This window comes from Pongo abelii, chromosome 3 (assembly GCF_028885655.2).
Source record: "Pongo abelii isolate AG06213 chromosome 3, NHGRI_mPonAbe1-v2.0_pri, whole genome shotgun sequence".
Lineage (NCBI taxonomy): Eukaryota > Metazoa > Chordata > Mammalia > Primates > Hominidae > Pongo > Pongo abelii.
The window spans coordinates 120462596-120478188 of NC_071988.2; the positions used below are offsets into that span (position 1 = coordinate 120462596).

General features: G+C 40.4%; 1 protein-coding gene across 4 annotated transcripts in view; it reads left to right on the plus strand.

Moving 5' to 3' along the window:
* The first annotated feature begins 339 nt into the window (after positions 1-339).
* Positions 340-15593, plus strand: part of METAP1 (methionyl aminopeptidase 1) — a 66852-nt gene continuing 51598 nt past the window's right edge. The window contains exon 1 of one of the 4 annotated variants that reach the window (XM_054553214.2): positions 340-613. In XM_054553214.2, coding sequence (XP_054409189.1) covers positions 500-613 — 114 coding nt within the window. In that variant the 5' untranslated portion in view covers positions 340-499. 4 annotated transcript variants of the gene reach the window in all.

Here is a 15593-nt window from a genome sequence, read left to right on the forward strand (position 1 = left end):
GAGGAGCGCAGCGCCCTCTCCAGCCGCCTGCGGGTGTCGGGGATGATCAGGGCTCCTGGATGTTCGTCAGTGAGGACGACTGTCTTATCTGACTGTAGGCACAGAGAGTGCGCCGCGAGAGGGCGGCTCCTCACCGCCAGGCGCCCGCAAGTCGCGTTCTCTGCTGGCCGACGCCCGACGGCGCCGAATGGTGGGGCCCTGCCGAGCTCCCTTACAGCCCCAATGTGCGCGCCGCCGGGAGGCTTGGGCACGCAGGCACCACCGGCGAGGGGCGGGGCGAAGGCTGCGGGGCGGGGCACCAGCTGCGCGCGCGGGGCGGGGGCGGGGCGAGCTGAGTGGTCCCGGCCGGCCCTGGGCTCCTCCCCCTCCCGCTCCCAGGCCAGCGGCTGGCCGAGCTCCTCCCCCGACTCGGTCTCTCTCCCCTCCCCTCCGCCCGGCCGTTCCTCCCTCCCGCCGCCGCCTCTTCCTCGGTGAGGCGCTCTTCCAGCGGGTAGGCAGCATGGCGGCCGTGGAGACGCGGGTGTGCGAGACAGACGGCTGCAGCAGTGAGGCCAAGCTCCAGTGTCCCACCTGCATCAAGCTGGGCATCCAGGGCTCGTACTTCTGCTCGCAGGTAGACGCCCGCTGCCCCGCGGATCTGCCGCCGCTGCGGGACCCCTCCTCGCCTCTCCCCTGCTGGCTCCTCCCGCCCTCGCGGCGAGTCGGGACGCGCTCCTCCTCTTCCCCCCGGCCGCGTTTCCTCCTCCTCCCACCCGCGTCGCCACCGCCCCCTCTTGCCTCCTGGGGTCTCCGGGTCCTGGGGAACCGCGCGGGGCTCACGCGGGGGCGGGGGCGCCGCCCGCCGCGGCCATGTGGGCTGGGGCGGAAGCGGGCTTGTGCGGAGTCGCGTGGCCGCGCTAGACCTCCGCGTTCTGGGGCGGGTTCCCCACGCTGGGGCGGGGGCCGCCAGGTGTGCGGGCTGCCGGAGGCAGGTAGCGGCGCCGGGAAGGAGGGCAGCCCGAACGTCGCGAGCCTCCACATCCGCAGCACCGGGGGGGCTCGGGTCTGGGCGCTGGAGGCTGCCGAGCCGTCCGTCGGGTCCCTGCGGGGTGGGGGGCTGAAGCGACCCGCCGGGCTCTGAGAGATGGGTGGCCCGAGGACGGTCGGAGTCGCAGAGGGGAGGAACGCTAGCTAGCTCCAGCCCCACTTCTTTGTGCTTTACTACCGTGCTTTGACACTTAAGCAACTTTGGGGGTGGGGAAGGGAGAGGTCTGTGTAATTCATTCTTTTCCTTCGGTATATAAAATTATTAATTTACAAAACTGTAAGCTAACGGGATGAGTCACCTGTGATTGAATTTCCCAGAGTGACAAGGACAGTTCCATTGAGGGTTAGGCGTGAATGCTGTAGTAGTGTATTTTAGTTAAGTTTTGTGCAGTAGAGCAAACCAGCGTTGAATGGGGTCCTGACTGAAGCGTGTGCTCGTGTTTCTGTTTACTGAAGAGTACTAGTGTTGCTGCTGCACGTCGAGACCCAGGATGAGGGCTGGGCGGCAATAGTATGACTCTTAGTTACAGTCCAGGTTTACTGAAGAGAGGCGCATGAATATTCAAATATTAAATTGGTAGTGTCCTGTCGGGAGGAGAGCAGGAATAAAGAGAAGGCCTGATTGGGGCCCTTCCCTTGCCAATTACTGTGCGATCTTGAATTAGTAAAGTTACTTAATCTTTCTGAGTTCCAGTGTTACCTTGTACAGAGAGGATGATTATAGCTTTCTTTGTAAGTTTCACAAGCTTCTTCTGAGACCCAGATTATCCAAGGAACGTGAAATGCTGTTATAATGTAAAGCCCTTTATTTTTTAAAGGATTCTAGTACGATTTAACTCTGCCATAAATAAAAATATGAATAAGAATGAAGGCAGATATATGAACACAATACAAATAATAAAAGTATTTTCCAACATAAAACATGTAAAAACGTAAAGATATAAATAAATACAATCTTTACGTCACAATACTTGTAGATAAGCCATTGCAAAAGGTCTTAGCTGTGTTATATAGTCTTGTTTTTAGATAGGATATGATCGTTGACCTTGTTAGTATAATTTGGAAAAACTTGCACGTGGAGGAGTGTTGTTTGATCTAAAAATAGCATTACTGAACAATCTAAAGGACCAGTACTAGGTTTAACATGTTGAGCATTACTCATGTTAAACTTAGTACACGTCCTTTAGATTCTTTAAAATTTCCAAATTCTGTCTTGTTGTGGCCTGTGTGGGACCTGAACTTAAGGAACAGTGTTTGCTTTTGACAGTTGTACCATCTGAGTAGAATAACTTTAAAAGTAGGTGGCATTTTGAATTAATATGTATGACATTCTGCTGTTAAGATTTTAAAAAGGTAGTGTGAAACCACATTTATGAAACAGGTAGAAAGAAGGTTGAATCACTGGGGTTTGTGGAAAAATGCTAGACACATTTGTGAAAACAAAACATCTAGGGTTTATTCCGTGTGTTAGGATTGGAGGTATTTACATGTTGGATTCTGCAGGTATATTTCTGGTGTCACTGTTAGACATGCACTCAAATATTCCCAGAGTGGCTGTCCCAACTGTCTCTTTTTCTTCATTTCTGTTACCACCTCTTATGGTCAGCTTTTAAAATTTCCCACCAAATCAGTTGTCATAGTCTCTTAATTTATTTCTCTACTGTAATTCCTCCCCTTGCAAACAAACGCCCACAAAAAACCCTATCAAACAAAACCTTTTGTACAGAAGTTATTTTTCCCGCAGTCTGATTATGGGTATCCCTCATTGCTTTCATGATTCCAGCCCCACATTCAGGGCCCCTCTTCCGAGTCTCTTGCTGTAGCCAAAGGCTATGTTTACATTCTTTCCTTTCCGAAGTGTCACCTGTCTTCTGAAATCACAGCTATTCCCCCAATCCCAGCTTGAGACCTTGATCAAGTCACTGTAACTTATCCTAAGCCACTTTATACATCTGTGATGAAATATGGGGTTGTCTGGGCATGGTGGCTCACGCCTGTAATCTCAGCACTTTGGGAGGCCTAGGCGGGTGGATCACCTGAGGTCAGGAGTTTGAGACCAGACTGGGCAACATGTCAAAACCCTGTCTCTACTAAAAATACAAAAATTAGCTGAAGCAGTTCTCCTGCCTCAGCCTCGCGAATAGATGGAATTACAGGCATGCACCACCACGCTCAGCTAATTTTGTATTTTTAGTAGAATGGGGTTTCTCCGTGTTGATGCTGGTCTCGAACTCCTGACCTCAGGTGATCCACCCGCCTTGTCCTCCCAAAGTGCTGGGATTACAGGTGTGAGCCACCTTGCCCGACCAAGAATGTCTGTTTTTTAGTCAGAAGGTGAACTTCATGAATGATCTTATCTTGTTCACTGCCCTGTTCTCATTTCCCAGTATGATGCTCTGTATGCAGTAGGTGGCCATTAAATGTTTGAATTAATGGATAAATGCATCAAAATAGAGAGGTATACTGCTGTGTTTGAATCACAGCTCCATCATTTACTAGTTATGTGACGGGCAAATAACCTCTCTTTTTCAGCTGTATCTTTTTAAAATGGGGCTATTAATAATAGCTACCTCAGGGTTTTGATGAAGACTAAATCCAAAGTATGTAAAGCTCTTAGCATATTAGTAAACTTAATGAATGTTAGCTCTTTTTATTGTTATACTGTTTTATGTTTAGGAAAGTAGAAATATTTTATCTAGGATGCTTAATTTTTTTTTTTGAGACCGAGTCTTGCTCTGTCACCCAGGCTGGAGTGCAGTGGTGTGATCTCGGCTCACTGCAACCTCTGCCTCCCGGGTTCAAGCGATTCTGCTGCCTCAGCCTCCCCAGTAGCTGAGATTACAGGTGCGCACCACCACACCTGGCTAATTTTTTTGTATTTTTAGTAGAGACGGGCTTTCACCGTGTTAGCTAGGATGGTCTCTAACTCCTGACCTTGTGATCTGCCTACCTCAGCCTCCCAAAGTGCTGGGATTACAGGCATGAGCCACTGTGCCCAGCCTAGGATGTTTAATTTTAAGGAAAGCTTTTGTTCTTTAGAGGAGTACAACCAGTTTTACTTGAAAATTGAATTTTCCAAGAGTTCTTGATGTTCGATTGTATTTATCAATAGAAGTGTTCCTTTCTATTTAATAGTTTATGTATGTCTTTTTCATTTGTGTGTAAGAATTTTTTGAGGACAGAGGGCGTGTTTTACTCATCTTTGTATTTTCCAAAGTGCCTTGCCCACAGTAGGCCCTCATTTCCTTAAATGAAAGAAAGGAGATCAGTGGGCTTGCAATGGAAAACAAAGAAATTCTGTATTTACATTATCCTTTGTAAACACTGAATTGTATACTATATTGTTGATACACTGTCATTAATTTGCTTATGGTTGAATTTAGTTACTTTTCAGTTTTTTAGCTGATGTTTAACTTTGTGAATAGCATAGGGCAGTTGCTGTCTTCTCTGGTTAGAGGATCAGCTGGGAGGGACCTGAGTGATCTGTAACTATTTATATTTATAAGGCATAAAAGGTAGTAAGCACAGTGTAAGTGGAAGGCGACCTGGATTTTGCTCCCATGACCTTGGGTAAGTCCCCTCCTATGCCTAATGAAGCATCCTCTTCGATGGAGTTGAGCGGAAGGTGACTAAGAGAGCATCCAGGGTGCCTAGTAGAGCATATAGTAAATTTGGGCCTTATTGTGCATATAACCTCATATGTAATGTTATTATAATCAGTACCAAGGAAGGCTTAAAAATCTTTGAGGAGAAATGGTACTTGTTTATGAACATTTTTGACAAATCCAATAATAGGTTCTTTAAAAGAAGTGGCAGGTAACATGATTAACTGAATCCAGGAAGAAAGTCTTTTTTTTTTTTTTTTTTTTTTAAATAACAAGACAGTTTTTCTTCTCTCTCTCTTTTTTTTTTTTTGAGTTGAGGTCTTACTCTGTCAACCCAGGTTGAAGTGCAGTGGCGTGATCTTGGTTCACTGCAACCTTCACCTCCCAGGCTCAAGTGATCCTCCTACCTCAGCCTCCCAGGTAGCTGGGAACACCAGTTTGAGCCACCACACCTGGCTAATTTTTTGTGTTTTTGGTAGAGACGGGGTTTCACCATGTTGCCCAGGCTGGTCTTGAATTTCTGAGTTCCACTTTGCCTCAGCCTCCCAAAGTGCTGTCTTTACAGGTGGTGAGCCACTGCACCTGGCTGGAAGAAAGTCTTGTTGAGCATCTTGTAGGTTGGAGTTAGAAGGTAGGGAAGGAATTGCCCTTATAACATGCAGCATCTTTGAAATGCAGCCCTGCCCTCTGAAACTTTCTCTGTCAGTAACAACATTCCTGCCAGTGCAGGGTGTTTCTGGAATTCATCTTCATTAAAGGAGATATTATCATGTTCTGCATTTTTATTTATAGGGATTTTCTTTAAATTCCTCATGTCACTTCAGACCACCCTTAAACACTGCTGTAAGTTAGCTGAGTTTAGGTACAAATGTCATAGCTTCTTATAAGCAAAAAGATAGGATGAGGTAAAGAGAAATTATGAGTCTTTTTAAAACAAAACAAAAATAATTTAATGAATTATTTATTGTAGAAAAATAGAAAATATATGTGAAGATAATCAATTACCCAGACATGATTTCTATAAAATTTTGGTGTGTATTCTTAAGAACATATTTGCATATTTTCATGTGCACATAGTTGTGCATGTTTTTACAAAAATGGCAACCATAATACATATAATCTTAGAGAATTTTCTCATCCTTATGTCTTAACCAGTGTTTTGATAGTGTCATGTCATGGCTACATTTACATGATCCATTATAAAGACTGTTATGGGTGTACTGTCATTTGTTTATTCACTTATAGTTGAATTTAATTTCTTTTCAGTTTTTTAGCTGCTGTTTACTCTTCAATAAATGTTCCTCGAAAATTTAAATCATTTTGACTTACTCAGGAACATATAATAATGGTACATGATTTGGTACATGAACCCAGAATTGAACTGTCCTAAGCTAATTCTATATCCTTGTCCAGAACAGTGGTTCTCACAGTGTAGTTAGTGCGTTATTGTTGGTTTGAGGGCCTTCTGGTAATCTATGAAGTTTTGGCATGAAATATACCTACATTAGAGTAGAATTTGTAAAACAGCAACAACAAACAAGCATCATTTGGTTGGTAGGCAATCAAAAGTTATACAAGTCTTTGAGTTACCTTTTTGGAAATTGAAGTGCTATAGGAAACGTGATCTTATACTGTTCACTTAGTTTGCGGATTGAAATCAAGTTTTAGTCATGGTTTTTTAAGGTGAATCTTTTTCATGTTTAGCATATTTGCAAAATTTTAGTTAAGTTTTAGTAAATTTCATAGGAGTGACAGACATAAGCGCATAGCTAAGCTCATTCCAGCTCTAGATATTCGGAAGAAAAGCAGTGGCACGGTAACTGCTTCTGTAATTGTCTTTGGTATTACTGCAATAGCAAACACTTTTAGATAGATATTAAATAGGCAGAAATACTTTATAAAGCAACCGTTGAGCTTCATTCTGTATCAAATGTTTAATGTAATGGAATATAAATGTAATTACAACCCTTTGTGCTTGATCCTGAACTTCGCCTGACCTCACAGTTTTAACATGAAGCATTCTTTTATTCATGCTTGGGCAGGTAGTGCTCCCAGCTCAACAATTATAAGTCTTTTACTTTGATTTCCTTGATTGGTATCAGTCTTGTCTGTGGCTTTGAATAAAGAGCAATTCAAAACACTCTGTAAACGAGGCCTGCCTTTCTCATTGTGTGTGTGTGTATGTGTGTGGGGCACCTTATGGATGAAATTAGGATAGGGACCCCGTGGAACTTCTCATGCTTTATAAGTTGTAAATAAGTTCTCCCCTGTTTTTATCTCCAGTAACCTGACTTATTGCAAGGCTCAGTAAAGATTTCTTCCTGATATACCAGAGCTGTGCCATGTCTGTTGGAAAACATTTCTAAAAACCCTGTTAAGGCCAGGCGCGGTGGCTTAATGCCTGTAATCCCAGCACTTTGGGAGGCTGAGGCGGGCAGATCTCTTGCTACGAGATCAGCCTGGTCAACATGGGGAAATCCCGTTTCTACTAAAAATACAAAATTAGCTGGGTGGTGATGGTGCATGCCTGTAATCCCAGCTGCTACTCAGGAGGCTGAGGCACAAGAATCTCTTGAACCTGAGAGGTGGAGTTGCAGTGAGCTGAGATTGCGCCAGTGCACTCCAGCCTGGGCGACAGAATAAGACTGTCTCAAAAACAAACAAACAAACAAAAAACAACAAACCAAGAAAAGCCCCTTAATTAGGGTCTGCTATCTGCTCATGTGGCATTTATCTGGGTCACAGGCTCAAGCCTTTAAAGAGTGATTAGGATATAAATGATAAGTGAAATTGTAACTTTAGCAACTTCCCTTATCATTATAAAGTGGGAGGCAACAGAGACTTCTCTGTGTTTTGAATGTGTGTTTAATGATTCTGCTGTGATTTAAGTGCAAAACGCAAACCAATCTTTCCATCACAATCTGAAGGTTAACCCTGTCTTATCCAGCAAGTTACAGGCTTAATCATTCAATAAAATAGGTAAATGTAAGTTCCGTTAGGTTTTAAAAATGTCATAACTTTTTTTTGTCTTCTGAGTGGGGATTTATGTTATTACTGATTATTTCACTAACTGGTAATAGGGATGGGATTGACTATTAGAATACTGTTAACTTCTCACTCCACTAAACAAATGATAGAGAGAAATGTGACTGTTGTTACATGAATAATTTAATATTGCTTTTGAATTAAAGTTTTAAGGACCATAAAGTCAGGATCTATAGATGTATGTTTTCTAAATTGTTTTTGGTATTGAGTAGAATAAAAATATTAGTAAATGTTTGGGAAAAAACTCAAACTTTTTTCCCTCTGTTCTCATACCACAACAGTCATCAACACAGATGATTTCTGTAACCAAACGTATGGGGGTTTCTCCTCACCACCAAGCGAGCAATCATTTCTGCAGTGGACACCAACTGGGTGTCCTTTAGTTCATTTCCTACACTGTTTGACTGGATATAGTGTCAGATCCCACAGATAGAGGGCTTAGTCCTCGAAACTGCCCCATTCCCACCCCGTTCAGACACCAGTCACGAGTTTGGGCCTCCGGAACTTAAAACTTGAGTGGCTTCAAGTTGGGGTTCTCATGCTCCCCCTCTTTGAGTTTGGTTAATTTGCTAGAGCAGCTCACAGAACTCAGGAAAATACTTATTTTACTAGTTTACTATAAAGGATATTGCAGAGGATACAGATGAAGAGATGCATAGGGCAAGGTATGGGGGAAGGGATGCCAAGCTTCCATGAGTTCAGTGTTCAGCTAGCTATTTGGAAACTGTCTGAACCCAATCGTCTTGGGTTTCTATGGAAGCTTCATTCCTTCAGGGTATATGGGGTGGGACCCTCTCTGGAATGAGAGTCTTATGACCCACATCACAAAGGTGGGGGGTGGGGGTTAGAGACCTGCCTTCAGGTGGGGTGAAAGGTAGAGAGCAGGAGAAGGTTGGAGAGAGTCTGTTTCCTGAGGCCTAAAGCACCCAACAATATAACGAGACTGCAACAAGGCTAGGGGAGTTATTAGCCAAGGAACTGTGGACAGATACACACACACACACAAAATAACACAGCAAATCATCCACGGGATGTAAAGAAGCATGATATAGTAAATGCCTATATACCTACCATCTAACTTACTAAAAAGAACATTGCCAGGAAAACAAGTGAAAACAGAAGGCTCCTTTGTCTTTGTCCCTCATCCAAGAGGTATTCCATATCCTGAATTTTGTGTTTATCATTCATTTGCATTTCCATGTTTGATTTCTTAAAAAATGTATTCTTAATGTTTTTGAAATTTTTTTACAAACAAAATGATTACATGTATTCTTCTACAACATGCCTTTTTTTGTTTGTCATTATGTTCCTGAGATTTATCCATGTTTAATTGTAGCTCTGGTTCATTTTCATTGTTTTCACTGCTATGTGATATTCCAGTGAATTAATATGTCATAACTTTTTCATTCTTCTGTCAGTGGAAATTGGGGTGTTACGGTTTTTCTATTATAAATAGCGCTGCTCTAGACATTCTTGTGCCTGATTCTTGGTGCCTGTTTGCAAGAATTTCTCTTGGGTATACCCCTAAGGAGAACATTTTTTGGGTCATAGGATATGTGTTTAGCTTTACTTTGATGATACCAGATTGTTTTCCAAAGTGGTTGTACTTCAAAATAAATAATTGGGACATAATTAAAGTAAAAAGCTTCTGCACAGCAAAAATAATAATAATCACAGTAAACAGACAACCTGTAGGGAGAAAATATTTGCAAACTATGTATCTGACAAAGGACTAATACCCAGAATTACAAGGAACTCAAACAAATGAGCAAGAAAAAAAAATCAAATAATCTCATCAAAAAGTGGGCAAATGACCTGAATAGAATTTTCTCAAAAGAAGATATGGCCAACAAACATATGAAAAAATGCTCAATGTCACTAATCGTCAGGGAAATGCAAATTAAAACCGCAATGAGATACCACCTTACTCCAGCTGGAATGGCCGTTACTAAAAAGTCAAAACAATAGATGTTGGCATGGATGTGATGAAAAGGGAATACTTAAACACTGCTGGTGGGAATGTAAATTAGTACAACCACTGTAGAAACCACTGGGTACCTATCCAAAGGAAGAGAAGTCATTATATAAAAAGACACCTGTATATGTATGTTTATCGCAGCACATTTCACAATTGCAAAGATATGGAACCAACCTAAGTGTCAGCTGATGAGTGGATAAAGAAAATTTGATACATATACATCATGAAATACTCCCCAGCCATTAAAAAAAGAATGAAATAATATCTTTTGCAGCAACTTGGAAGGAACCAGAGGCCGTTATTCTAAGTGAAGTAACTCCGGAATGGAAAACCAAGTACCATGTCATCTCACTTACAAGTAGGAGCTAAGCTGTGGGTACTCAAAGACATTCAGAGTGGTATAATGGACTTTGGAGACTCAGAAAGGGGGAGGGCGGGTTGGGGGTGAGGGATAAGAAACTACATATTTAGTACAATGTACATACTCGGATGACTGCACTAAAATCTCAGACTTTAGCATTAAACAAAAAACAAAAATGGTTGTACTTACAGAGAGTTTATGTTGTTTCATATGCTAGCTAGGACTTGTTAACAGACTTTTTATTTTTGCCAGTCCGGAGTTGTGTATTACTCATGAACAGCAGTGTTCATTGGGCTATTTGCATCAGTACACTTGCAAAAATTTAAAAGGGTTTAACTGTCTTCAAGGGGCTTATGCTATTCTTGTATAGACAAGAAGTACTGGAAAAAAGATAAATAACAGGGAAGTGCTAGTGAAAGTTATAGACAAGGAACTATGTTTTCCTTGAATTTTTTATAATTTTACTGAGTTTCTCTAGCTTTTTACTGTGAAGAATTTCAAACAAATAGAAAAGTTTAAAGAAGAATATAGTATAATTTTAGTATACTCATCACCTAAGTTAACATTTTGCTGTATTTGTTTTATTATGTGTGCTTGTATGTGTATTGGGTGTGTGTGTATATGTGTATTTGTTGAAATATTTTGGGAATAAGACACACAAAACACGACAGTGAATCTATTAAATATTCAGCAAGCATTTTCTAATGACAAGGGCATTCTTAACTATAATACTATTATTACACCTGAGAAGATTAACAATAATTCTCTGATTTCATCTAATAGGCCAATCTTACTTAAATTTCTCAATTATCTCCCAAATGTCATCCATAAAAGCTTTTTTGTTTGTTTTGCTTTTTGATTATAGAATCAGGAACCTATCAAAGCTCACATACAGCATTTGGCTGTCATGTCTCTTAATTTAGAATAGTCCTCATCTTATTTTCATGATACTAACTTCTTGAAGAGGCTAGTCAATTGTCTTGTAGAATGTTACACATTTTTGATTAACTGATTATTTCCTCAAAGTGTCTTTAAGTTGTTCTTTTGTCCCTTGTAGTTTCTGTAAGCCAGAAATCAAGCCTAACTGCTGTTAGATTTGTGAAACACTTTTTTTTTCTTTTTTTTTTTTTTGAGACAGGGTCTCATTCTGTTGCCCAGGCTACAGTGCAGTGGTGCGATCACGGCTCGCTACAGCCTCAACCTCCTGAGCTCAAGTGATGCTCCCGCCTTGGCCTCCTGAGTAGCTGGGACCACAGGCATGCCACCATGCCTGGCTACTTTTTGTACTTTTTGTAGAGATGGAGATCTCCCTATGTTGCCTGGGCTGCTGTCTAACTCCTAGGCTCAAGTGATCTGCCTGCCTCGGCCTCCCAAAGTACTGGGATTACAGGTGTGAGCCACTGCGCCTGACTGTGAAAGGCTGTTGACAAGACTCACAGGTGATGTTATCCACTTCACATTTCATCACATCAGGAGGCACAGAGTGGCTGGTGGTTCTGTTCCTAGCAGATCACCATTGACTGCACAGGTACTTTTTTTAACCTCATAATTGGCATTTAATCTGTGGGATGATATTCTGGCACTTGGAGAGTATGCATTTTCTCAACAGTCTTTCTCTGAGTGATTTTAGCATTGCGATGATCTTTACCTGATAATTATTTCAGTGGAGGTTGCAAATGGTGATTTTCTCCCTAAGTCTGTCATTCAATAGCTGATTTTTTTTTTTTTTTTTTTTTTTTTCCTGTAAGGAAGAGTTTTCCCTCATCAACTGGTGAATGAACTACGTTCCACCATTCCTACCAAGAAGATAGAAATGGTTGTGTACTGGGCACTAACCAGTAGTTGCAAATGTTTGTTGTTTTCAATTAGGAGCTTTGGATTGTTTTCTTTTTCATGTTCAAATTGTCTCAAATTTGATTAGTGTTACCACCTTCAAAGTGGCTTCTATATCCTTTTGAGTCTCTTTCATTACTCTCTGATAGCTTCCTAGCTTTCTGGCATATGATAAAACACATTCCCTAATACTTTCCCAGCCCCAATTCTGCAATCAGTCTTGTTTCTAAGCAGCCCTGGTTTCTGGCAGGAATGTTTTTAGAAATCTACATCTGAGTGCTAGGTATGCTTCCTCCTGTAATGTCCTTGCCTTTAGAAGAAGGGGTAGTGACATCTTCAAGGAACATTGCTGATGTGGAGGACACAGATAAAACAGCTAAAGAACAGTTTTTAAGTCCAGCACACTAAGTAGCTGGACTAGGTAAAGACAGGCTTTGAAACGCCTCATGAAGGAGTTAAGAACTGAACTTTGATAAATAAAATAGGTGTGAAAATCAAATAGATGAGTAGGTAAATAAAATGGTATATATTAAGGTGAAGGAGAGGACATTCTCTGCAGGGAAAGGATGTGTTTAGGGAAGTAGGAAGCTGAGGCATGTAGGTAGTAGCAAGTAGATTAGCAGCTTTAAGGAAGAGTCCAAGTACAGAAATATAAGGAAATGAAATGATTGTTAGTAGGGATAAAGACCTTGCTGTTCAGTTGAATATTTTTTTCCAAAATGTAAATATTTCCTTTTAAATACATTATTATGAAAAGGAGTACATGATCTTTGCAGAAATTTAAAACAGAAGTGTGTTAGGTGAAAACTGTCATAATTCTAGCATCCTAAAACCAAAGCATTGTTTGGTTTCTTATCTTTCCAGACGTTTACATATGTATTATATACAGGTTAAGAACATGGATGCTGTCTTAAGAGGGCCTGCATTCAAAACCTGGACTTGTCATTAATTACCCCTGTGTTTTTTGGACATGTTAATCTGTGCCTCAGCTTTCTTATCTGTAAAATGAGATATCTGTGATAATAGTACCTACCTCTTGGTGGTGTTGTGAGGATTAATTCTCTGCCTCATCAGTGCTAGGTATGTAGTAAAATCTCAAATGTTAGCTGCTGTTTTTTTTCTTTCAAAATAAAATAGAATTGTTGCTCTGCATTATATACATCTATACTGTTTTGTAATTTACCATTTTTTACATATCTTTTAAAAATTTGTTATAAAAAGCATTTAACTTTACTGTCTTAATTATCTTTATGTGTATAGTTCAGTAGTGTTAAGCATATTTATATTGTGAAACAGATCTCTAGAACATTTTCATTTTGCAGAACTGAACTCCATACCCCTATAACAGCAACTCTCCTTTGTCCTGTTTCCTAAACCCCTGCTAACTACCATTCTACTTTCTGTATGAATTTGACTACTTTAGACACTTTGTATAAGTCAAATTACACAATATTTGTTCTTTTGTGACTGGCTGATTTCACTTAATGCCCTCAAAGTTCCTTCATGTTGTACCTGTCACAGGATTTCCTTTGTAAGGCTGCATAGTATTTCATTTTATGTATACCGCATGTTGTGTTTATCCATTCTTCTCTTGATGGACATTTGGGTTGTCTCTACCTCTTGGTTATTGTAAATAGTGCTTATGAACATGAGTGTGCAAATATTTCCTTGAGACCCTGCTTTCAGTTCTTTTGGATCTATACCCAGAAGTGGGATTACTGGATCACACGATTATTTGTTTTTAGTTTTTTGAGGAGCAGTCATTCTGTTTTCTGTAGTAGTTGGATTGTTTTACAATTCCAGCACAATGTACAAGGGTTCTGATTTCTCCATATCCCCACCAACATTTGTTCTTTTTTCTGTTTTGTTTTTTTTTTTCATAGTAGTCATCCTAATGGGTATGAGCTGATATTTCATAGAGGTTTTGATTTGCACTTTTCTGATGATTAGTGATGTTGAGCACGTTTCATATGCCTGTTGGCTAGTATATATCATCTTTGGAGAAATGTCTGCTTAAGTCTTTTGCCCATTTTAAAAATTGGGTTAATTCATTTTTTGATGCTATGTTGTAGGAGTTTTAAAATATAATCTAGATATCAACCCATTACCAGGTATGTTATTTACAAATCTTTTCTCCTATTCCATAGGTTGCCTTTTACTCTGTTGATTGTGTCCTTTGATGAACGAAAGTTTTTAAGTTTGAGTAGTCTCATCTGTCTGTCTTTGCTTTTAATTAGCTGTGCTTTTGGTGTCATCTCCAAACAATCATTGCCTAGTCCATTGTTACAAAGTATTTCCCCATTTCCCTTATGTTTTCATCTAGGAGTTTTATAGTTTTGGGTCTCATGTTCAGGTCTTTAATCTATTTTGAGTTAATTTTTATATATGGTTAAGATAAGGGCACAACTTTATTCCTTGGCATTCGGATCCAGTTTTCCCAACAGTGTTTATTGAAGAGACTATTCTTTGCCTGTTGGCACCCTTGTCAAAAATCATCTGAGGCCAGGTGTGGTGCCTCACACCTGTAATCGCTGCACTTTGGGAGGCTGAAGCTGGAGGATTGCTTGAGCCCAGGAATTCGAGACCGGTTTGGGCAAGATGGCGAAAGCCTGTCTCTACAAAGAATACAAAAATTAGCCAGGCGTGTTGGCATGCGCCTGTAGTGCCAACTACTTGGGAGGCTGAGGCAGGAGGACCCCTTGAGCCCTAAAGAGTTTGAGGTGGCAGTGAGCTATGATTGTGCCACTGCACTCCAGCTTAGGTGACAAGGTGAGACCCCATCTTTAAAAAACAAAAACCTCCCAAAAAACACATATGACCAAATACACAAGGATTTATTTCTGGATTCTGTTCCATTTGTCTGTGTATCTGTTTTTATGCCAGTGCCAGTATTACACCGTTTTCATTACTGTAGCTCTGTAGTATGTTTTGATATCAGGAAGTGTGAGTCTTCCAAATTTGCTCTTTTTCAGAATTGTTTTGGCTGTTTGGGTCCCTTGAAATTTCATATGAATTTTAGAATTTTTTTCAATTTCTGCAAAATATGCCATTGGGATTTTGGTAAGGATTGCATTGAATCTGTAAACTGCTTTGGGTAATATTGACATCTTAACCGTATCGTTTTCAGATCCATGAACATGGGATGTCTCTCTATTTGTGTTGTCTTTACTTTCTTTTGGCAATGTGTTGTAGTTTGCAGTAAACAAGTCGTTTAACCTCCTTAGTTTAGGTTTATTTCTAGGTATTTTATTTTTAATGGAAATTTATTTTTAAATGGAATTGTTCCTTAATTTATCTTAAAATTATTCATTGTTAGTGTATAGAAATGCAACTGATTTTTGTGTATTGATTATCCTGCAACTTTAGTTTATTAGCTCTAACAGTTTTTTTTTAATGAAATCTTTAAGGTTTTCTACATGTATAAGATCATGTCATCTGTGAACAGAGATAATTTTACTTCTTCCTTTTTAATTTGGATGCCTTTTATTTCTTTTTCTTGCCTAATTGCTCTGGCTAGGACTTCCAATACAGTGTTGAATAGAAGTGATGAGAGCTGGCATCTTTATCTTGTTCCTGGACTTAGATGAAAAGCTTTCTGTCTTTTGCCATTCAGTTTGATGTTAGTTATGGGCATCATCTTATATATGAGCTTTGTTATGTTGAGGTAGTTTTCATGTATTCCTAGTTTGTTGAGTGTCTTTATTTTGAAGGAGTATCAGATCTTGTCAGATGGTTTTTCTGAATC